Source organism: Lutra lutra, chromosome 17 (assembly GCF_902655055.1).
Source record: "Lutra lutra chromosome 17, mLutLut1.2, whole genome shotgun sequence".
Classification (NCBI taxonomy): domain Eukaryota; kingdom Metazoa; phylum Chordata; class Mammalia; order Carnivora; family Mustelidae; genus Lutra; species Lutra lutra.
This window is the reverse complement of record NC_062294.1, coordinates 52,632,035-52,652,550: the sequence shown is the minus strand read 5'-3', so window position 1 is coordinate 52,652,550 and position 20,516 is coordinate 52,632,035. Positions and strand designations below refer to the sequence as shown.

Below are 20,516 nucleotides of genomic sequence, written 5' to 3'. Positions count from 1 at the left end.
CTCAGAAGCACAGCCAAGGTTGGTTAGAGTTTATTGGAGGACATGGAAGTCCTAATAAAAGAAAGTTCCAGGCTTCTGGTGTCTGTCAGAGTCCATCTCTCCTCTGTCCAAGGTGGAGCGGGAGGCACTCGGGCATCAGTCTCCCATGGGCAGCCACAGGGCCTTGGTCCGTGCTGCCCGCAGCCCCAGCTCTTGGCCTGCCCCCTGGGCTTCCTGATCCCAGGCGCGAGGACAGCCCCGGTTCACCCACACCGGCTTCAGGTTTCCAGCTGAGGCCCACTCCACAAACTGGGAGCCCTGGCATGAGAAGAGGGGGATCAGGACTTCTGCCAGCTGGGATGCCAAGCAGCTGTGTCTTATTACTGAGGGGCCTGATGGCTTGACCTAGGCTCTGTTTCTACAATGCTCGGTCTGTAGTCCACAGACCTTCCAGATGCTGAGGGAAACAAGGCTGACCTTTGCGGCTAGGGGATTTCCTCCCCATTAACGGCCCACATTGAAAGGAATGGGGCTTGGGTTCTTGGTGACAAGGAGTTCCCCTGTTATCATCAGGAGGGTGGACAGTGGGCCTCTGGTTCTGCTACTAGGGTGTGGTCCTTAGCAACGGGTTGTCCAATGAGATGAGGTTTTGGGGCCCTTGTTGCTATGCTAAGGAGACCCCCTTACTTAGCAAACTGGCTCTAAAAGGGCAGGACCTCCTAACCCGGTTGCCGAGGAGTCTGTCCTCCCTAGTAACTGGAACTCTAAGGTGGCAATGCCCTGATTCCAGAAAAGGAAGAGGCTGTCGGTGAGGTTCGTGACGGCGAAAAGACAGCAAAGCAAAGGGTACCTCAGCAGATCCGAAGTACCACAGGGCCTGGACATCCTGGTGCAAGGCCAGGCAGCGGGTCAGGTGGTCTCGGTCGCCAGTCACCACATTTACCAGGCCTGCTGGCAATAAGGCAGCCATATCCTAGGGGACAGTAGAGAGGATTGGGCGGGAAGGGAGTCAGAGATCCGGAGGCAATAGGCTGGGTGAGGAGTGAGCATCCAGGGAGAGCCCTTGGGGCTCCTGGAAGGAACGGGACGCAGGTCATGAGTGGCGAACGCTTGAGGCCTGGACAGAACGGTCTCCGGTCGGTCTCGGGTCGATGAGCAATGCAGGCTTGGATGGGGGTGGGGTGGGGGGTTACCATGGTTACCAAGGGGGTGGGGTGAATACAAGCCTGGGGCACTTCCCATCCACCTGCTGCCCCAGGGGCTGCTGGGAGCTGCAGCAGGAAGGCGGGAAACTGTACCTGGCAGACCTCCAGGGCGGGGATGGGACAGGCCCCGCTGGGCACCAGGACCACAGTGTTGCCATGGGCCAGGGCGGCAGCCAGCAGGGACACGAAGGCAAGCAGGGGCCACTCGTCAGGGCACACAATGGCCAGCACGCCCAGCGGCTCCCGCAGCCGGAGCACCGGGCCTTTCAGCTCTGCCACCTGCGGGGACAGGCAGGAGGTCAAGGGCTGGGCACAGGAGCCTCATCGTCTGCCCCATTCCTCCTCTCCCCACCTTTCCTCTTCTGTAACAACGCCTGTGATGATTCACTGGTCAAAGCGCAGAGCCGCAGAGCCGACTGGAGCCAGGCTGTGGGCTCTGCCCCTCACCAGCTGTGTGATCTCAGGGGAATTACTTAACCTCTCTGGGCCTCAGTTCCCCATCTTTCAAATGAGCCGAACGGTGCTTCCCTCAGAGGTTTGTTGTTGAAATGAAATAAATTGTGTGTAGAGAGCTCAGAACCTGGCCCGTGGGTTTGTTTCTGTGTGCGTGTGTATAATTTTTTTTTTAACTTTATTGAATATAATTGACATTCACTAAACTGCGTGCATTTTAAGGGTCATAATATGTTATTTCTTTCTTTCTTTCTTTCTTTTTAAGTAACTTTATGCCCAACATGGGGCTTGAGCTCATGACCCCGAGATCAAGTTTTATACTCTACCAACTGAGCCTGCCAAATGCCCTCAAATCGCTTGAAACCATCACTCAATCAAGACAATGGACTTCACTCCCCCAAACCTCCCGGTGCCCCTTAGTGATCCTTTCCACCTGACTCCACCTGAACCCTCTCCCTCCTCAACCACTGCTCTGCTTCCGCTCACTACAGTTTGTCTTTTCTAGAATTTTCTAGATACAGAATTATATAGGCTCCACTGTTTCTAATTTGGCTTCTTTCACACCTCAGAGCCCCTTTGAGATTCACCCACGGGACGCTGAGCAGGGCCCCGCTGTTACGGGTGAGGCACGCTTTGTTCATTAACCTCCCAAGGGACGTTTGGATTACTCCCACTTTTTGTTTTATTTATCATATTTATTTATTTGTTTTAAAAATAAACTCCAGGCACCTGGGTGGCTCAGTGGGTTGAGGCCTCTGCCTTCATCTCCGGTCATGATCCCAGGGTCCTGGGATCGAGCTCCGCGTCGGGCTCTCTGCTCAGCGGGGAGCCTGCTTCCCTTCCTCTCTCTCTGCCTGCCTCTCTGCCTACTTGTCATCTCTGTCAAATAAATAAATAAAATCTTAAAAAAATAAAAAATAAATAAATAAAAATAAACCCCATGCCCAAAGAGCGGCTCAAACTCACTCCCCCTGAGATCAAGAGTCACGTGCGGCACGGATGGGGCCGGGCGCGAGACTGCTTCCAGTCCTCAGCTACTAGGAATAATGTCGCTATAAAATTGGGGCGTAAATCCCGTATGGATACATGTTTTCACTGTTCTCAGATTAAAACCTAGGAGTTAGGGGCACCTGGGTGGCTCTGTCAGTTGGGCTTTCGAACCTTGGTTTCGGCTCAGATGATGATCTCAGGGTCGTGAGATCGAGCCCCGTGTCGGGCTCCTCGCTCAGTGCAGAGCCTGCTTGAGAGTCTCCCTCCCTCTGCCCTCCCGCTCGTGCTCTCTCGCTGTCTTCCCGCAAGTCCAGCTCACTCCCAGGTCCTTGCTCTGACTCCCACCCCAAGCTGCCCTCGCTGTCTGCCGGCTCACACGACCCGCTCACCTGCAACACATGGCCCTGGGCCTGGGCACGGGCACCCCAGGCCCGGAGCTGCCTGGCGCTCAGCTTCACCTCCGCCTGGGCGTCCTTGAGCTTCACGCCATGCCTCTCCAGCCTCGAGGTGAGGGCAGACTCCCGGCGCTCCAGGGCAGATGCGAGAGCCCACAGCAGCGTTGCCCGGGTCCCTGGCGACTGGCCCACCCAGCTGGGGGGAAGGGGACACAGTGCAAATTAGGGTCAGCTTTCTGGTCCTGGATCCTTCCAGATATCCCTCCTCTGTCCGCAGCCCCGACGATGGGGCTCCAGGCCCCATGGCCCCATCTGCTTGGGGAGGGGAGTGAGGGCCACGACCCGTGTCCTGTCAGCCTTGGGAGCTCGGACCTCACAGCCCACCAGTCCCAGACCCCATATGCCCTCAGCCCTTGGGGGTCTCAGACCACTCTCTCTAATGCCCCATTACCTCTGGGTTCTCCCATGTGACTTCCTTACCCAGGGGCAGCCTGGTGAGCGGCCTCCACGGCCCCTCGGACATCCTTGGCTCCTCCCTCAGCCACGTAGCTGTGGAGATTGCCTTGCAAATCCTGGATGGGTCTGGAGCTCCGGGACCCCGGAGCTTGGAAACGGCCGCCGATGAAGAGCCCATAGGGGGCTGCTGGGCTGGAGGAGGGTGAGGCGTGGGTGTGGGTCCTGGGGTCACGTCTCCTCAGACCCTGTGCTCCACCCCGCCATGCCTCTGGGAGAGCTCAGTCCTTCATTCAGCAGAATGGGGACTCTCCTTAGGAGAGAGGGTCGGTGTGGAGCCACACACGGGGACCTCTCAAGACCACGATGAACCCCCCCTCCAGCCCACGAGGAGCCAGCCCCAACCTCCCTTCTCCCACTCCCCACCCCGGGGGGATTCTGGGAGTCGCAGCCCCTGACACAGCTCACCTGGGTCCTGTTTCAGGCCCTGCTGGTAGGGTGGAGGGGACAGCGAGACCAAAGGTGTCATAGTTCAGATTCTCAGAAAAGTAAGACAGCCGGGCGGGGGTCCCTGAGGGCCGCACATACTCATACAGACCCTGGGGGAGGGGCAGTGTCAGAAGGATGCAGGGGACAGCTAGAGGTGGCTGAAGGGCGTGATGACGGGGCGGAGGAGGGGCGCACTCACATCGGGGCCCCCGTGCCAGGAAGACCCACTCTCCTTGCAGCCGCCTGCGGGCACCTGAGTGTTTCGCAGGCCGTGGGCATTGATCCAGACGGTGCCCATCTGGAGCCTGTGGGGAGAGAGGGGGACGGGAGCAAGAGTGGAAAGTGGTGGGGGGCCTGGAGTCAGGGAGGAGGGGCGGGCAGAACTCCAGAGAGAGGGGATAGAGACCTCAAGACTAAGAAAAAAGAGCAGAAGCTGGGCGCCCCCCAACAGGCTGCCCCCCTGTGGCCCCTGCAGGTGCCGACTGACCCCCAGCCCAGCTCCAGGGCCTGCCCTAGTCTCTCGCTCCACACACTGGCACTGGCTCCTCGGGGCGTCCCATTGGCCACGGCCAGGGCCTCCTTAGCTGTGCGGAATGGGGAGGCCACGACCACGGGCCAGGGCACCTGGAAGGGGTGAGGACAGAGCTCAGGGGGCCCGGCCAGCTTCTCTCCCCAACATCCGTTAGGGGAGCGGCTTCCAACCGTGAGCAGCCCCCGGACCCAGACCCAGGGGTCACCCCACGGGTGCCTGCCTCGGCAGGCGGAGTCTTGCTGCTCAGGTCTGGCCGTAGGTGGGTGGATGGAATAGGATCTCTGGGGCCTTGGAGGGCTCACCTCTGCCTGCGTACACGGGGAAGCCGGGGGCAGGTCAGAGACCAAAGTCGGGGGGAAGAACGGGCTGTCTGAAGGCACATCTCCAGCCTGGAACACCTGAAGAGAAGCAGATCGACAAGTTCACTTCTGGAGCCTCCTCCCTCAGATCTGGGAGTCCAGACCCCCAGCCCCTCCTCCCTCAGACCCAGGAGTCCTTGCCCCCAGCCACTCTCCCCTTAGACCTGGGAGTCCTTGCCCCAGCCCCTCCTCCCTCAGACCCGGGAGTCCAGACCCCCATCCACAGCCTCTCCTCCCTCAGACCCAGGAGTCCTCACCCCCAGCCCCTCCTCCCTCAGACCCAGGGGTCAGGTCTCCAGGTCCCTCCTCCGCTGGCATCCTGGAGTCTGTGCCTGTTGCTCACCTGTGCGCCCTGACTTTGGGCCTCATGCACATAGCGCTGGGCCAGGTCATGTGTGGCCGCCCCTCGAGCCCCCATGTCCACGGCCCCATCCAGTCCTCGACCACCCCGAAGCCGGGCCATCCTCTCCTGGAGCCGCCTCATCGTCTCGTCCCACACAGACTCCTGGATGAGGAGCCTGAGTCCCCCCTGCGAGGGAGAGGGATGTCAGGGAGGGCAAAGCAGGGCCCGCCTTGAGGGGACAGTCCCCCCCAGAGGGCCAAGCCTTGGGGACACACACAGATCAGAGGAGAGTCAGGGAGGAGTGACCGGGGAGCCCAGACACTCACCAAGGCCCAACAGCCAGGCAAGGGGGCAAGTTACAGAAGGGGGTGACTCAGAGTGAAGACAGAGATTGGAAAACTAGGGACATGCCCGCTCAGAAAAGTGCAGAGAACCTCTAAGAACAAGAGACATGAGGCCCTGCAGAAACAGGAGGGCTGGGATGGGGAGATCCAGGAATCTGAGGTGAAGATGAGCCCCATGCTCCTCTTGTGCTGGCGCGGTAAGAGAACGTGTGACCCAAAACACTGACAATTATAACTGGTGGAGAGACACGAGGCCCTGAGGTCTGGAGACGGACATGCATGACCCCCAGGACTCAGGGGACCCCGAGCACATGGGTCTTACTGCGTTGCGGTCGGACCAGGCCGCATCTACGACACCCTCCACAGCCGAGTCCACATCCGCCGCCTCCGTCAGCACCAGCAGCGACTCGGCCCCCAGGGCCAGGCCCAGTTCGGCACCCCTGCCCGCCAGGCTCCGCCGAAGGGCACGTCCTTCCTGCAGGATCCCCACCGAATTCAGCTGAGGGAGGGGCCTTCCGGCCTCCCAGCCACGTCCTGTCCCCCTCCCAGCCCCAAAGATACCTCGACGGTTCCACAGAAGGTCACTTTCTGGACTCTAGGCTGGGAGGCCAGGACCGGGCCCAGGGAGGCAGGGCCATTGACCACATTGAGGATTCCTGGGAACGAGTCTAGCTCCCCTGCCAGCTGGGCCAGGAGGAGAGGTGTCGGGGAGGCTGGTGGCACGAGGACCACTACAGTACAACCTGGAAAAGGTGGGCAGCTCAAAAACCCTGGAGTCTGGGCCCCCAGTGCCTCCTCCCTCAGACCCTAGAGTCTGGGGCCCCAGCCCTCTTCCCTCAGACCCTGGAGTCTGGGCCCCCAGCTCAGACCCAGGAGTCCGGGCCACCAGCCACTCCTCCCTCAGACCTAGAGGTCCAGTTTCCCCCACCAGCCCCTCCTCCCTCAGACCCAGGAGTCCAGACCCGCAGCCCCTCCTCCCTCAGACCTAGCAGTCCAGGCCCTCAGTCCTCTGCTCCCTCAGACCCAGGGGTCCAGGCCCCCAACCCCCCCTCCCTCAGACCCAGGAGTCCAGACCCGCAGCCCCTCCTCCCTCAGATCCAGCCCATCAATTACCCACAGCCAGGGCTGGGCAAATCCTCCACATCATCTCAAGGAAGGAGAATGTAGGTGGCAAGATGAGACCGATCACTCCTGTAAGAATAAATAAGGGGACTGGGGCAGGTACTGCTAGGTCATGGGGGAGGAAGGGGCTGGGGGCCAGGACTCCTGCTTCTCACCCATGGGCTCCCAGCCTGCCAGCACCTCCTCCTGGGTGGACGCCTGGATGGCATGGTACTGGAGCAGCTGCTGGGCCAGTGGGACATCCCCGTCTCGAACCTCTCGAATGGCTCGCCCAGAAACCAGGGACTCCAGGGTCCATAGCAGCCTCTGGTGTTTCTGGATCATCTTGGCCAGCCTGCAGAGAAAGCCGGGGGGAGTCATTTCCCTCTGCCCCTCAGTCACACAGTCCTGGAACACCCCCTGTGTACTTGGACTATAATCCCTATGATCTCCTGGGGGCATCCCTATCATTTGCCAGGGGTGGAGAGCCCCCCAGAGATTTATGGGAAATGTAGTCCAAGCAACTGTTCTCTTAGAAAGTGGAAACTTGGGGCGCCTGGGTGGCTCAGTGGGTTAAGCCGCTGCCTTCGGCTCAGGTCATGATCTCAGGGTCCTGGGATCGAGCCCCGCATCGGGCTTTCTGCTCAGCAGGGAGCCTGCTTCCTCCTCTCTCTCTGCCTGCCTCTCTGCCTGCTTGTGATCTCTCTGTCAAATAAATAAATAAAATCTTAAAAAAAAAAAAAAAAAAGAAAGTGGAAACTTTGTCTCTAGTTGCCCCAAATGGGAGAAAATGGAAAATGGGCACTGGGGTGGGAAAATGGGAGGCTCAGTGAGCCCTGGGGCTATTCTGGGGAACAGAGCTTTCTCATATTAGCCCTGGTGTATGGGATGTTTTAGCTGCTAGAGGCTTGAGGGTGTGGAGCCCACAGGAGCCTTAGATTGCAAGTAATTCGGCGAGCTAGAGCTCTTGGGAAAGAGAGTCTCTGTTCCCACAGTCTCAAGTAGATGCTGGGGGATGGAGTCCTTTCCCACGTCCCGAGACCCACGCCTCAGCTGCGTCACCTGACTAGGTGCTGGGCCCGAGAGGCTCCAGGGAGTCCGCTCCAGGTCTCGAACGCAGTCCCTGCTGCCTCCACGGCTGCCGCCACATCTTCAGCCTGTGCCTGGAGGCAAGTGGCCAAGCTCTCTCCTGGGGAGATGAATGGAGGGATCCCAGATGGGAAGAGTGGGGGAGCCCGTGTCAGAGCTGGAGGTGGCTGAGATTTCCAGAGCCCGGGCGCACCCCAAGGCAGGAAAGCTAGTCCCCAGCCCCATTCTGTGATGACCCTATTGGTTATTGCTCTGGCTGTCTCCCATAATCAAGGAAGGGATCTTAGTAGAGAGTGACTTCAAAAAGCATCCACACGGGCTTGGAGTGGTAATTAGGATGACCATTACCAGAAAGAGCCAGAAATCTTGGCCATCCCCCATTGGCTATACCCTGACCTCAGAGCCCTGAGCAAAGGGAATGGGGCCTTGTTGTCGGTCCAGCTGGGGGTGTAGATGCCTCTCCCTCCCATAGCAGCTGGGGGACACCTCATACCTGTGATGGGATCCTGGCAAGGCACTGAGTTCCTGTGTTCTGGCTTCAACCACTTCCCGTTTACATAGTGACCCAAGTGTCGGTCCTGGGTGTCCAGCCAGGCCTGTGGGAGGTGAAGACAGTTCGGAATGGGGTCTGGGAGGCAGCTGGGGGAGCTCAATCACTGCCTAGAATCCTCTGGGAGAGGACACCTGCACCCCTCTGCCTCCCTGCTCATTCTTTTCCTGTGTAGAATGAAAATAACCCCTAAACATAACATATATTAAAACCAAAAACTCATCGTGTTAAGCATTGTAAAGGATACAGTTCAGCAGCATTTAGAACGTGCCACAATCACCAGGATCTCCTTCTAGAATATTTCCATCCCCTTGCAAGGAAACTTTGTACACACTGGGCAGTCACTCTTCCCTCCCCCTGCCCCTAGCTTCTGGCTACCACTGATCTGCTTCCTGTTTCTGTGGATTTGCTGACTCTGGATATCTCATAGAAATGGAACCTTACAATCTGTGATTCGTTTTGCCTGGCTTTTTTCGTCCAACACCCTGTTTTTACAACATCCAGTTGTAATATGTATCGATACTCCATTCCTGGGGCGTCTGGCTGGCTTGGTCCATTAAGCATCCGACTCTTGATTTCGGCTCAGGTCATGATCTCAGCGTCATGAGATCGAGCCCCGTACTGGGCTCCATGCTGGACATGGAGCCTGCTTGAGATTCTCTCCCTCAGTCTCTCCCCCTCTTCTCTTCCTTTTTTTTTTTTTTTAATATTTTATTTATTTATTTGACAGACAGAGATCACAAGTAGGCAGAGAGGCAGGCAGAGAGAGAGGAGGAAGCAGGCTCCCTGCTGAGCAGAGAGCCCGATGCGGGGCTCGATCCCAGAACCCTGGGATCATGACCTGAGCCGAAGGCAGAGGCTTTAACCCACTGAGCCACCCAGGCGCCCCTCTTCTCTTCCTTTTAAACAACAACAACAACAAACTTTTTTTTTTTTTTTTTTAACACGCCTATACAATATTCCATTGTCTGGATAGGCCACATTTTGTTTATCCATTTATCACCAGTAGATGCGGGTTTGGTCCGTCTTTACCTTCCAGTTATTGTGAATAGCACTGCTTGGAACATGCACACACGAGTTTTTGTTCCAACACCTGACTTTACTTCTAGGCATGTGGACCCAGGAGGGTCACAGGTCAACTCCACAAGTAACTTATGAAGGAGCCCACCAAGCTGTTTCACGTTCTCTCCAGAGATATAGGAGGACTGGCCTACTGACTTTGCTTTTTTCTTTTTCTTTTTTTTTTTTTTTTTAAGATTTTATTCATTGATTTGACACAGAGAGAGAACACAAGTAAGCAGAGAGAGAGGGGGAAGCAGGCTCCCCACCGAGCAGAGAGCCCGATGCGGGGCTCGATCCCAGGACCCTGGGATCATGACCTGAGCCAAAGGCAGATACTTAAGCCACTGAGCCACCCAGCTGCCCCTGTCCTACTGACTTTGAAATATGGCTTAATAAAATCCTTTCTCCTCCATGGAGAAACGACCTGGGCGAGCTTCCTGTTTCTCAGGATTCCTGAGATAATTCCGCAGCATCACCAGGCAACAATGACTCCTGAAGGGTCCACCGCACCTGCCTGGGAAAACTGGGAACACGCCATAGAGATCCAACGGGAGGCCCGAGCACTGGGGCTTTCTGGAGCGCCCTAAGTTCCTGAGATTGGGCGTGTACCTTGTCACAACCCTGGAGGCAATGCCAGTGACACTGTTATCAGGCAGTAACGGGTTCTATTTGGAAGGCGGGGCAGCTAAGCCAGGTGGCTCCTGCACCCGGCGGCCATCACTTCAAGGGGCAGCTCAGACCCCCGCTGTAGACACAGGCTTACCAGGTGCAGCTTATTTGGCTGTGACGTGTCTACCTGAGCCCAGGGCAGAGCGGAGAGGCACTGCAAACGGGACAGTGTGGCGTGGAGTCTCTGGGGCTAGGAGACTGAATCTTGGCTCTAGTATTTATTGTTCAATGTCAGCTGGGGTGTAACAGTACTTTGGCCATCTGGAAAATGGGGATAAGCACAGCCCCTCGCTACTTCACGGGGCTGTGGCAAAGATTAATTAAATGCATCAATGCACATCGTACACTCAGAGCAGCGCTAGGTAGGATTCCCTCTTAATCTCACTGCACCTGGCCTTCCATATCTGCCCCATGTTTCTCTCCCTGGTCCTGGCTTCCCTAGATCCTGGCAAAATCCCAGACCTGCTTTCCACTCTTTCCTTCTACAACTGCTCTCTTCTTCTTAGCATCCCAAAGCCACATTCTCCCGATTTTCCTCTTACCCTGCCAACTGGCCCTTTTGCTTTTTCTCTGAAGTCGAAGGGTGAGTCAGAAGTTTCCCATTCAAATACCCTCAGGGAAAGACACATTTTGGAAATAGTTGGAGGTGCACGACCATGAGCGGGGCATTGGATGATACTAAGCAATGAGCGCTGGGATGCCTGGGAGGCTCAGGTCATGATCTCAGGGTTCCGGGGTCAAGTCCTGCCTTGGGCTCCTTTCTCGATGTTGAGCCTGCTGCTCCCCCTGCTTGTGCTCTCTCTTTTCTGACAAATAAATAAAATCTTAAAAAAAAAAAAAGTGACCACTAATGTGAAGTGTGAAAAATGGCTAGGTGGGGTTGCCTGGGTGGCTCAGTCGCTTAAGTGTCTGACTCTTGATTTTGGCCCAGGGTTGTGAGATTGAGCCCCTTCTTGGGCTCTGTGCTGGGTGTGGAGACTGCTTAAGATTCTCCTGCCCTGGGGCGCCTGGGTGGCTCAGTGGGTTAAAGCCTCTGCCTTTGGCTCAGGTCATGATCCCAGAGTCCTGGGATCAAGCCCCACATCAGGCTCTCTGCTCAGCAGGGAGCCTGCTTCCCTCTCTCTCTCTGCCTGCCTCTCTGCCTACCTGTGATCTCTGTCTGTCAAATAAATAAATAAATAAAATCTTAAAAAAAAAAAAAAAAAAGATTCTCCTGCCCCTCCCCCTGCTTGCACGCTGGCTGGGGCGCTCTTGCTCTCTCTTAAAAAAAAATTAATTAAATTAAAATGGCTAGGTGATTATGTTACAAAATTAGTCTTTATCTGTTAGAAATGAGAATTCAAATATTTCTTGGAAGCTAACAGGACATCGGGGATTTAAATCGTTCCAGAAAAAAGAGAAAACAAAAGAAGGCAACACTGGACCACATGTCTGGCAATTCCTGAAGCTGAGGGATAGGTAAGTAGCAGTATTAAGTATTCTGTGGAAGTTTGCAATCTCCACCCCACCCCACCAACCTCTCCAACCCCGCCCAAGAAAAACAAAACCATAAAAGTATGTCCACAGGGCCCTGGGAAGTCATGTTAGTGTAAGAGGGGCTGGTGGAGATTGGGAACTCTGTAACTTGTCTAAAGAGACAGTCACTATTGAATCCAGATGACTTTTGTCAGGGAATGTGAGCCAAACATTGCCAAATTTGGGGTTTTTATTTTCAAAAGAAGCTGGACTCCTCCTGGATGTTTACGGGGAATTAGTTGACCACTAATTCACATTTTCAAAAATAAAGTGCGGGCCAAAGAAAACAGTTTGTTGGTTGAGTTTGGCTCACACATTGGAAGGTTGAGACCTTTGCTTGGGAGGCGGTGGGGTAACCATGGGCTGTGGAATCCTAGGGCTTAGGTTCAAATCTCAGCTTTGCCTCTTTTTAAACTGTGTTGACAGAGGGCAAATTACATACCCTTTATGCCTCCCTGTGCTATGGCTAAAATAATAACAATAATCCCCTCTCACAGCTGTTCTGGGGATTAAATTAATCACACTGAGCACAGAGGCTGGCACAGAGAACTCCCAGTGAATATAAGCTATGATTACTATTATTGCTATTATTGCTATGATTACTATTAGCTATTATTGCTATTTCAGTATATTCCATCTCTAGCCAAGCTCCAAGTGTGGGAATGGTCTGTCCTCTGATCCAGATCCTCACTCCCTCAGTTCAACTATCTTTCCACATTGATGACTCCCAGGTCCCTGTCTCCAGACCTGAAGGCTTGGGCCCAAGTAACATTTGATGCCTTCACAAGGCCAAGGCTGTCCAGGGTCCCTCACACTTTCACCATGTGATAACCAAGCTCAGGTCTATCCCCGGAGCCCCAGTCCTCCTGGGTTCACCACTAGTGGTGGTGGTGGTGGTGGTGAGGGGTGGGGGAGACACGACGACAGAGACAGCCAAACCCCAGACACTGCCTTGCCCTCTCAACTCCTGACACTGGTCCTCCTGTATCTCTGCCTCATCCCCTCCTATCTATCTATCCACTTCCACAACCCGCTCCAGGCTCTGGCCTCATCTTCCACTTGGACCACTGTCCCAGCCTAAGCTTTTCATTCCTGGGTGCTAGAGACCCTGTGGGATGAGGAGAGCCCCATGGGAGGAGTTCTTAGGAGCCTGGGTAATTATAGAATATGCGAGGCACCCTACTTATCCACAGGAACCACAAGAGGTTCTGGGGGACCCCGAGGGATCCCAGGAGGACTTGAAGGGACGCTTTAGAATCATGGGAGCCCCACGAGGGTATTCTGAGGGGCTGTAAGAGATTACAGTTAAGTTCTGAGCTATCCTGGGGTTCCCAGGATCCTAGGAGCTCCGCAATGATTGATGGGGGCCCTGAGAAATTACGGGGGACCCACAGGAGTTCGACGGGGTGGGGCTCAGAGAGCCACGCAAGCCACAGGATGTTCTGAGGAATCACGGGAAGTCCATGGAGATTCTGGGGGTCCTTGGAAGATCAGGGGTGCCCTACAGGAATTCCGAGTCCCTGGGATTCACGGGAGGTCCGGGAAGGGGAGGCTGAAGAATCACAGGAGGCCCTTTGGGGGCTCTGAGGCATCGGGGAAACATCGCCGCAGAGCGGAGGTACGAGAAAGGCTCCGAAACAAGAGAAAAGACTCAAGGGTTAAGAGGCAGCAGCCGCAAAGGCTCAAGGGAATGCCCTTCAAGGGTGGGTCCTAAGGAGTAGCCAGAGTCACGGGAACCCAGAAGGGCGGACCTGCCGCGGTGGATCACGGGAGTCCGCGCGCCAAACTAGACCCGGAGGCCTGGGGAGGGAGATGGGCAACGGCGAACGGCAGGCCCTCACCAGTGCGCATGCGTGGCTCTCAGGCACCGGTCCGTACTCCAGCGTGGTGAAGATCTCTCGGGCGCTGGGCCTTGCACGCGTAGCAGCCATCACCCTCCGGGGCCGCTTTCCACCAAGGAGTGCGGGGCGCTCTGCCCAGAGGAACCTTGAGGTCGAAGGGCGGCACCGCCTCCTCCAGCCCAGGGGGCGGGACTATGGGAGATAGAGCGTAACCCCGCCTTAGACCCAGTGGCCCCGCCCACACGCTCCAGCCGGCAAGGTGGTTTGGAGCATGCGCAATCCTCAGAGCGAGGCGCGGTGGGGGACGGGGACAGGACAAAAATGTGAGTGTCTTGCAAATAGAAAGGCTCCAGATTTAGAAGCGTGGCCGCATTTGTGTATCTCCTTTCCACCCTGTTCATACTGAGGGCAAGGAGTTCAGCTTTTAGTCCGAAGTACATTTACTAGAGAATCGACTCGAGCTCTGGGACGAAGCGATATTCGGAGGTCAGAAGGGAGTCTTTTAGGATAGACGTTTAAATTAAGGTATTGAGTGTGCCAGCCTGGACTGCCCACCCAGTAGCTTGGCCAGATGTAGTCTGGAAAGAGGAGAGGTATCGCTTTAATCGACCCAGGAAGTGTGGCATTCAGAAATTAGGTTCCGGGTTTAAAGTTTTCATTGGTTGAGGTGAGAGGCGTGGCTCCAGCCTTAGACTATGATTGGCCGGAACGTAGTGGGGTTCCCGGATTGGTGTCTGAGCGTTTGAGGTGGACGGAAGCGTGGTCTGCTGAAGACCTTGGTTACAGAGGCTGGGAGTGTGGCTGTCGTATACACGTTCGGCACACAGGACTTACCATCTAGAACTGTTGTCTCCAACAGATTGGACAACCGTGTCTGGCATGAGTGGAATTGTAGTCTCAAGCCCAGATTCTTAGATTTCATACAGAATAGTGGGTGTCCGGCAGCAGGCCACGGAGTTCTGATACTGGCCAGGGTCCCTCCCCGCCCCCCGCCCCGCGCACGTCGGTGTTGCTGAGGACGCCTAGGTCTCTTCTTCAGGTCTATGGCGGACTCGAAGATGCTGGTGCCGGAGCTAAGCGAGGCCGAGAAGATGGGCGCTGAGACCGCGCGTTTCGAGGAGCTGCTGCTGCAGGTGAGGACTGACCGACTCCAGGGTCCCTGGGTATTCGGGGGATTTGTGTGTGTGTGTGTGTGTACACACCCGCTCACGCACACGTGTATATGCACACCCGAGGGTGCTCAGGGATGGGACTACATTCCCAGAACGCACTATATGGAACTGTAGTTGCTTAACTCCCAAGTTTTCTAGGCTCTGGAAGAAATGCAAGTGGGGTTGGGGTTGTTCTTTGCGGTCCTCAAAGGAGGAGCGGGACATAGTATGTCCTATTCTGTGTACATCTCCTATGCATAAAATTTCTCAACAAACCTTTGAAGAACAAAGGAGGGTCTGATGGCCCAGACGCCAGCATGAAGGTGGTTGTTTTCCTTCACACAGGCCTCCAAGGAGCTCCAGCAGGCCCAGACAAGCAGACCAGAATCTACACAGATCCAACCACAACCTGGTGAGAAAGGCAGAAACCCAGAGAGAGGGGGATAGAGTTGCAAAGAGAGTGGACAGAGGCTAGGGGCAGGGGACACAGAGATAGGAGGCAGGAGAGAGGCACAATAATGGGAGTACACAGGCCATGGAGGGGGTTGTGACAGAGATCCAGAGAGAGCAGGGAAGGGACTAAGATCTAAAGAGAGGAGGAGGACAGGCGTGACTAGGGGGAGAGAGACTCAAAGATAGAGAGTTACAGAGGGGGCGCCTGGGTGGCTCAGTTGTTGGGCATCTGGCTTCGGCTAGGGTCATGGTTCCGGGGTCCTGTGATCGGGCCCCACATCGGGCTCCCTGCTCAGTGGGAAGCCTGCTTCTCCCTCTCCCACTCCCCCTGCTTGTGTTCCCTCAAATAATAAATAAAGATAGAGAGTTACAGATCCCAGGGGTGGGGCAGGGAGCAGATTCAGAAAGCAGAGGACTGATCAAGAGAAGGGGACAGGGGCGCCTGGGTGGCTCAGTGGGTTAAAGCCTCTGCCTTCGGCTCAGGTCATGATCTCAGGGTCCTGGGATCGAGTCCCGCATCGGGCTCTCTGCTCCGCGGGGAGCCTGCTTCCTCCTCTCTCTCTGCCTGCCTCTCTGCCTCCTTGTGATTTCTGTCTGTCAAATAAATAAATAGATCTTAAAAAAAAATTTAAAAAAAAAAAAAAAGAGAGAAGGGGACAAAGAGGGGACAGATCAAGAGAACAGATACTGAGGAGGGAATGAATGGAAACCCAGATGTATGCAGAGGCACACATCTCAGGACAAACCTATTTCCACCAGGTTTCTGCATAAAGACCAACTCCTCCGAAGGGAAGGTGTTCATCAACATCTGTCACTCCCCTTCCATCCCTCCTCCGGCCGACATGACGGAGGACGAGCTGCTTCAAATGCTGGAGGAAGACCAAGCTGGGTTTCGCATCCCCATGAGTCTGGGAGAGCCTCATGCCGAGCTCGATGCAAGTCAGTGCTCTTGGAGGACCCAGGGATCTAGCTCCCTAAGTCCTTTCTTCCCAAGGATCCAAGGGACCCTCCTCCCTTAGGACCCAGAAATATGGCTCTCCTGACCTTATCCTTTTCTCTGTGATATATGCCTAGCCTCCTGGGCCTCCACTACCTGCTACATGGGGTGGTCCTGGTCCTGCCCGCCTGGCTAGGCTGGCCCTTCTCCCTGCCCTACCCCATGGTGAGGGGGAGCTGGGCAGGTGTCCTCATTAGCTGGCCGGACCAGCTCTCACTCTTGTTCCTGTTTCCTTCCTCACCCTTCTCCCTCTGTCTCTATCTCTCAGCTTTGTCTCACCTGTCTCTGTTGAGTTTCTTTCTCTATATGCTTGTCTTTCAAATCACATATGATCCCCTGAAGCCTCCTGGACCACGCTTTGGGCAGTGCCCTGGGGAGGAGGGACCGATCAAACCCAGAACTTGCCCTTGAGACACTCCTAGTCTTAGGCGAGGGTGGTGGGGACAGATGCCATTGCAATATGGTATGATTTGTGCTGCTCTGGCAGGGGTGGGGGGAAGCCTTCCTGGAGGAGGAGGTGTCAGATCTAAGATGTGAAGGAACTGGAGGAGTTCATCGGGCCAAGACAGAGAAGAGGGTTCTAGGCAGAAGGGAAAGAGGAGTCCAGAAGTTGGAGAGTGATTGAATTGGATTGATTGGATCGGTCAGTCATCGGGAGAGACTGGAAGAAATTTAAACGGACCAGGTCCCCAACAGAGAAGTGAGCTTCTCTCCAGGTGGGAGGAGCAGACCATACAGGGTCTCCAGTGCCACGCGGAAGGACACGTACCTTCATCTTGGGGGCTGGGGAGCTTTGCAAGGGCTGTGTGCAGGGAACGGGCAAGGTCAGCGCTGGGATGTGGTGGGAAAAGACGCGAGGGGAAGAGATGAGGCTGGTCAAGTCTTGAGCCATTACTTTCTAATTGTCTTCGGGTCTCTCTGGTTCTTGCGGCTGCTGGCCTTTATTGGTTTTGCCTTGTCCCCACAGAAGGCCAGGGTTGTACCGCCTACGATGTAGCCGTCAACAGCGACTTCTACCGGAGGATGCAGGTTGGGGGCGGGGCTGCGGGTGAGGCCTGGGCAGGGGCCTCTCCCTCCACCCGGAGCCCTTCCGCAGTCCCCCTCTCTTACTCCTAGAACAGCGATTTCTTGCGAGAGCTCGTGGTCACCATCGCCAGGGAGGGCCTTGAGGACAAATACAGTCTGCAGCTGAATCCAGGTGAGGGGCGGGGCCTGGGCCAGCGGGGACTAGAGGGGCGGCAGCATCTTGGGGACAGCCCTTGGGAATGGTGGAGCTAGTGTGGTGGGCAGGGATTTCCTTGGTCCCTAGGCTGTTGACTACAAGGAGAAGGCGGGGCTTCCCAAGGTTGGGGGCGGGGTTGGGGCGGGTAGTATCAAGAAACCAGATGAGGGGCGGAGTCTGGATAGTCAGGGGGCGGAGCCAGTTGCATCTCTATGGGACAGATTGCAAAACAGGGTGGGTAGGGTCGGGCTAAAGTGGGCCTATTTCCTAAAGCCAAGCTTGGAGGTGTGGCTGGATCCCCGGCATCCTCCGAGGGGCGGAGCCTTTCCCCTGAGGCTCTTGCTGTCATGACTCCTATGGAAGCAACGGGAACCCCGACCCTACCACCTTTGACCCCGAGCTTCCTACCCGCAGAGTGGCGCATGCTGAAGAATCGGCCTTTCCTGGGCTCCATCTCCCAGCAAAATATCCGCTCCCAGCAGCGTCCTCGGATCCAGGAGCTGGGAAACCTGTACACCCCTAACTCCCTGAGACCTGAGGAAGGGTGGGCCTTCAATGGGTTCTCTCTGTCACGTCTCTTCCTCCCCATAGGAAGCAGTGTCCTGGGGGCTCTGGGAACCCAGAGAGGGGAGAAGCAGCACTCCCACCCAAAAGGCTCCCCGAGGCAGTAGGGCTCAGAGGTGGGAGCAAGGGAAGGATGAGCCCTGGCGAGGACCTGGTGGGTGCTCCTCAGTTTGGGGTTTTGCTCCTCCCCAGCCCCGAGAAGCCACACCTGAACCTTTGGCTGGAAGCCCCTGACCTCCTCTTGGCTGAAATTGACCTCCCCCGACTGGTGAGTGCACGCTTGACCAGAGCCAGAGAAAGGTCTGGAAGGGTTAGGATCTCTCGGGGAGGGAGCGGGGCTCGTTGCCAGACCTGTGGGAGCCGTCCTGAGGGTGCTCTGGTCATTGTAAGTGCTCAGTCACAAGGACTTGTAATTACGGTCTCTCATCTTTTTCCTGGAAGACAAGACCCTTTACATATGGTATCCCAACACAGGAGCCTTTTCTCCCTGGTCCCCGTGATTATCGCCCTGTTTCTGGGAAGGGAAGGGTGAGCTTATTTCTCTCTATTCCCAGGACGGAGCTCTGGGGCTGTCACTGGAGATCGGGGAGAACCGCCTGGTGATGGGGGGCCCCCAGCAGTTGTACCATCTGGATGCCTATATCCCCCTGCGGATCAACTCTGAGGAGAGCAAGGCAGCCTTCCATCAGAAGAGAAAGGTACCTGGGGAGATGGGGGAAGTGTGCAGGGAGTTGGGGCACTCTGGGGGGCCGGGACTCCTTGTCCCTAATCCTTATCCTGTTTTTTCCTGTCTCTCCTCAGCAACTGATGGTGGCGATGCCCCTTCTGTCAGTGTCTTCTTGATTGGATTTCTTTCTGTGCTTCCAAGTGGAGGAAGAGGCTGGTGGGGGGCTTCTCTGAAATTGAAATAAAAGATTTTTGCCTTTGTTCTGTGGCTGGCTAGGAGTACATGAGGAATGGGAGGGAAGAGGGACATTGGACTGGGTCCTAGAGTCACAGAGAAGTCACTGCCCCAGCTGTGGCCTCAGCCTCTCCCTCTCCAGATCCTCTCCCCGGGCTTCTGGTCTCTAGTCTCTCCCCTCCTATCCCACAAGGTCCCAGAGGTGACCCTCCCTTCTCTTCTTCAGGTCCCCTCCTTGGCTCCCTAGTGCCCCAGGAGAAGGTCCCAGACCCTCAGCCTAGCACCCCAGGCATCTTTGGTGTGGCCCCCTTGATGCTTCTTTTTTCTTTTTTTATTAGAGCACAAGCAGAGAGAGGACTAGAGGGACTCCCTGCTGAGCAGGGAACCCAATGTAGGGCTCTGTCCCAAGACCCTACGATCATTACCTGAGCCAAAGTCAGATGCCCCTATGCCTCATTTTATTCCCGTCCTTCCTCTCACTCAGTCTGTTTTCTCCAGTAAAACCCAGGAAGTGTCTAATTGTCTTGCCCTCCCAGGGGACCTTTCCTGAGTCCACTGGTCATCTGATGCATCCCATCATCTCTAGCCTCTCCTACCTCTCATCCTGACAAGCTTCCTGTTTCTGGAATGGTGCTTCAATTCACAATCCCACCAAACTGTGTCCCATTTCCTGACTCTGCAAGTACTGTTTCCTCTCCTGTGGGCCCTCCCTCCGCCCCCTCCCAAGTCATCCCTTCATTGAGCTTTCTCTGGGAAGCTTTTCAAACTTCAAGCTTTCTCTGATCTACCCTGGCTGAGTTAGAATCTGGCCGTGTCTGGCATCCAGTGTTACCTCGTTGAATGTATGCCCCTGTGGTGTGATAATGCTTTAGAATTAGAAGGAACTCAATGAATGTTGAGTTAATGCATGATTGACACCTCTCCTTCCATGAGTCCTAGGAGGATAGGTAAGCGGAGGAACCTCAGTGGTAATGTGGAAGAACAGCGAGATTAGTGTGGTTAGAAAGGACTGAACTGGGTAGGGAAACAGGAACAGATAGATGGTGAAGAGGTGGAAAGGTAGGGGGATAACCTCCGATGCGGGGTCTTTGGACCTATGAAGGACCGAACGTGGCGCTTAGTCCACCAGAGGGCGTCTCGCAGCCTCGGCCTGGTGTCTCAGAAAACTACAACTCCCAGCGGCCCTCGGAGAGCGCGGCTCTTCCGAAGCAAACGGTGAGCTCCAGTGGCCACTGGGACTTGTAGTTCGCAGGGGGACCCTCCGTGGGAGGCCGAGGAACTCATTCCCAGGTCCCAGAAAAGTGTGGAGCTGGGTCCTTTCAGCCTTCTTTGGTCTCCATGGTGATGATTCCGGCGAAGGCCCGAGATTTGGCAGCGGCCGGCGCCCCCCTCCTACTCCCTCCTCTTCACCATCTGCTCCACCTTCACACCTGGCCCGGAGCCGCGGCCGCCGCCTCCGCACCCGCGTCGGGAATTCTGCTGCCACAGGGTGGTGCTAGTGGACGGCTCCGCGGGCTACTCTTCCTCAGACCCAGGAGCCCGGGTCTCCAGCCGCTCCTCCCTCAGACCCTGTAGTCCCAGCCCCCAACCTCCCACTCCCCGGGAGTCCGGGGGTTTCTCAAACATAGGCAAAACTGAGACCCAGAGACCCAGCGGGACAAGGCGAGAAACGGGAGGCCGTGGCGGGCAGTGGCTGCTGGGCCACCGGGTCCGTGCGCCCGCCCGCTGCGCGGGCTGCTCCCTCCCTACCCCCTTGAGAGCTTGTGCCACATCATGAAAATTTAATCCCAAATGCATTTGCAGCCCGACTCAGGGAGGCTGTGAGGAAAGGAGCACCCTCCCTGGGCTTGGATCTGGAG

At 56.0% G+C, this 20,516-nt stretch overlaps 2 protein-coding genes across 7 annotated transcripts; one reads left to right on the top strand and one right to left on the bottom strand.

Moving 5' to 3' along the window:
- Positions 1-14: 14 nt before the first annotated feature.
- Positions 15-13,502, bottom strand: ALDH16A1 (aldehyde dehydrogenase 16 family member A1). Its single transcript, XM_047710835.1, has 17 exons — positions 13,370-13,502; positions 8,226-8,328; positions 7,706-7,832; positions 6,820-6,998; positions 6,656-6,733; positions 6,104-6,285; positions 5,865-6,017; positions 5,199-5,384; positions 4,799-4,894; positions 4,452-4,588; positions 4,164-4,269; positions 3,944-4,074; positions 3,503-3,670; positions 3,017-3,218; positions 1,278-1,463; positions 830-952; positions 15-297 (listed from the first exon to the last, which is right to left on the bottom strand). The coding sequence occupies exons 1-17, from the start codon at positions 13,457-13,459 to the stop codon at positions 136-138; spliced, it is 2,409 nt and encodes an 802-aa protein (XP_047566791.1). The 5' UTR covers positions 13,460-13,502; the 3' UTR covers positions 15-135.
- On the top strand, positions 13,282-18,683 carry PIH1D1 (PIH1 domain containing 1). 6 transcript variants are annotated; one of them, XM_047710844.1, is made up of 10 exons: positions 13,282-13,398; positions 14,409-14,502; positions 14,866-14,932; positions 15,733-15,912; positions 16,938-16,999; positions 17,087-17,168; positions 17,607-17,736; positions 17,949-18,024; positions 18,311-18,454; positions 18,558-18,683. In XM_047710844.1, the coding sequence occupies exons 2-10, from the start codon at positions 14,413-14,415 to the stop codon at positions 18,597-18,599; spliced, it is 873 nt and encodes a 290-aa protein (XP_047566800.1). In that variant the 5' UTR covers positions 13,282-13,398; positions 14,409-14,412; the 3' UTR covers positions 18,600-18,683. The 6 variants fall into 6 exon arrangements, with proteins under 6 accessions (XP_047566800.1, XP_047566799.1, XP_047566797.1 ...); XM_047710843.1 differs by having other exon boundaries at positions 13,386-13,520; XM_047710841.1 differs by lacking the exon at positions 13,282-13,398 and adding an exon at positions 13,552-13,570.
- Positions 18,684-20,516: the final 1,833 nt, after the last annotated feature.

What these genes read in the sequence shown, in the direction of transcription:
- ALDH16A1 (XM_047710835.1), bottom strand. Translation starts at nt 13,459, where the DNA reads ATGGCTGCTACGCGTGCAAGGCCCAGCGCCCGAGAGATCTTCACCACG. An exon ending in TTGCCCAGCCCTGGCTGTGG is followed by an intron (nt 6,286 to 6,655) that starts GTAATTGATGGG and finishes CACCTTTTCCAG; the next exon opens with GTTGTACTGTAGTGGTCCTC. An exon ending in CCCAAAGTCAGGGCGCACAG is followed by an intron (nt 4,895 to 5,198) that starts GTGAGCAACAGG and finishes GCTTCTCTTCAG; the next exon opens with GTGTTCCAGGCTGGAGATGT.
- PIH1D1 (XM_047710842.1), top strand. An exon ending in TCGAGGAGCTGCTGCTGCAG is followed by an intron (nt 14,503 to 14,865) that starts GTGAGGACTGAC and finishes TCCTTCACACAG; the next exon opens with GCCTCCAAGGAGCTCCAGCA. An exon ending in ACAGATCCAACCACAACCTG is followed by an intron (nt 14,933 to 15,732) that starts GTGAGAAAGGCA and finishes TATTTCCACCAG; the next exon opens with GTTTCTGCATAAAGACCAAC.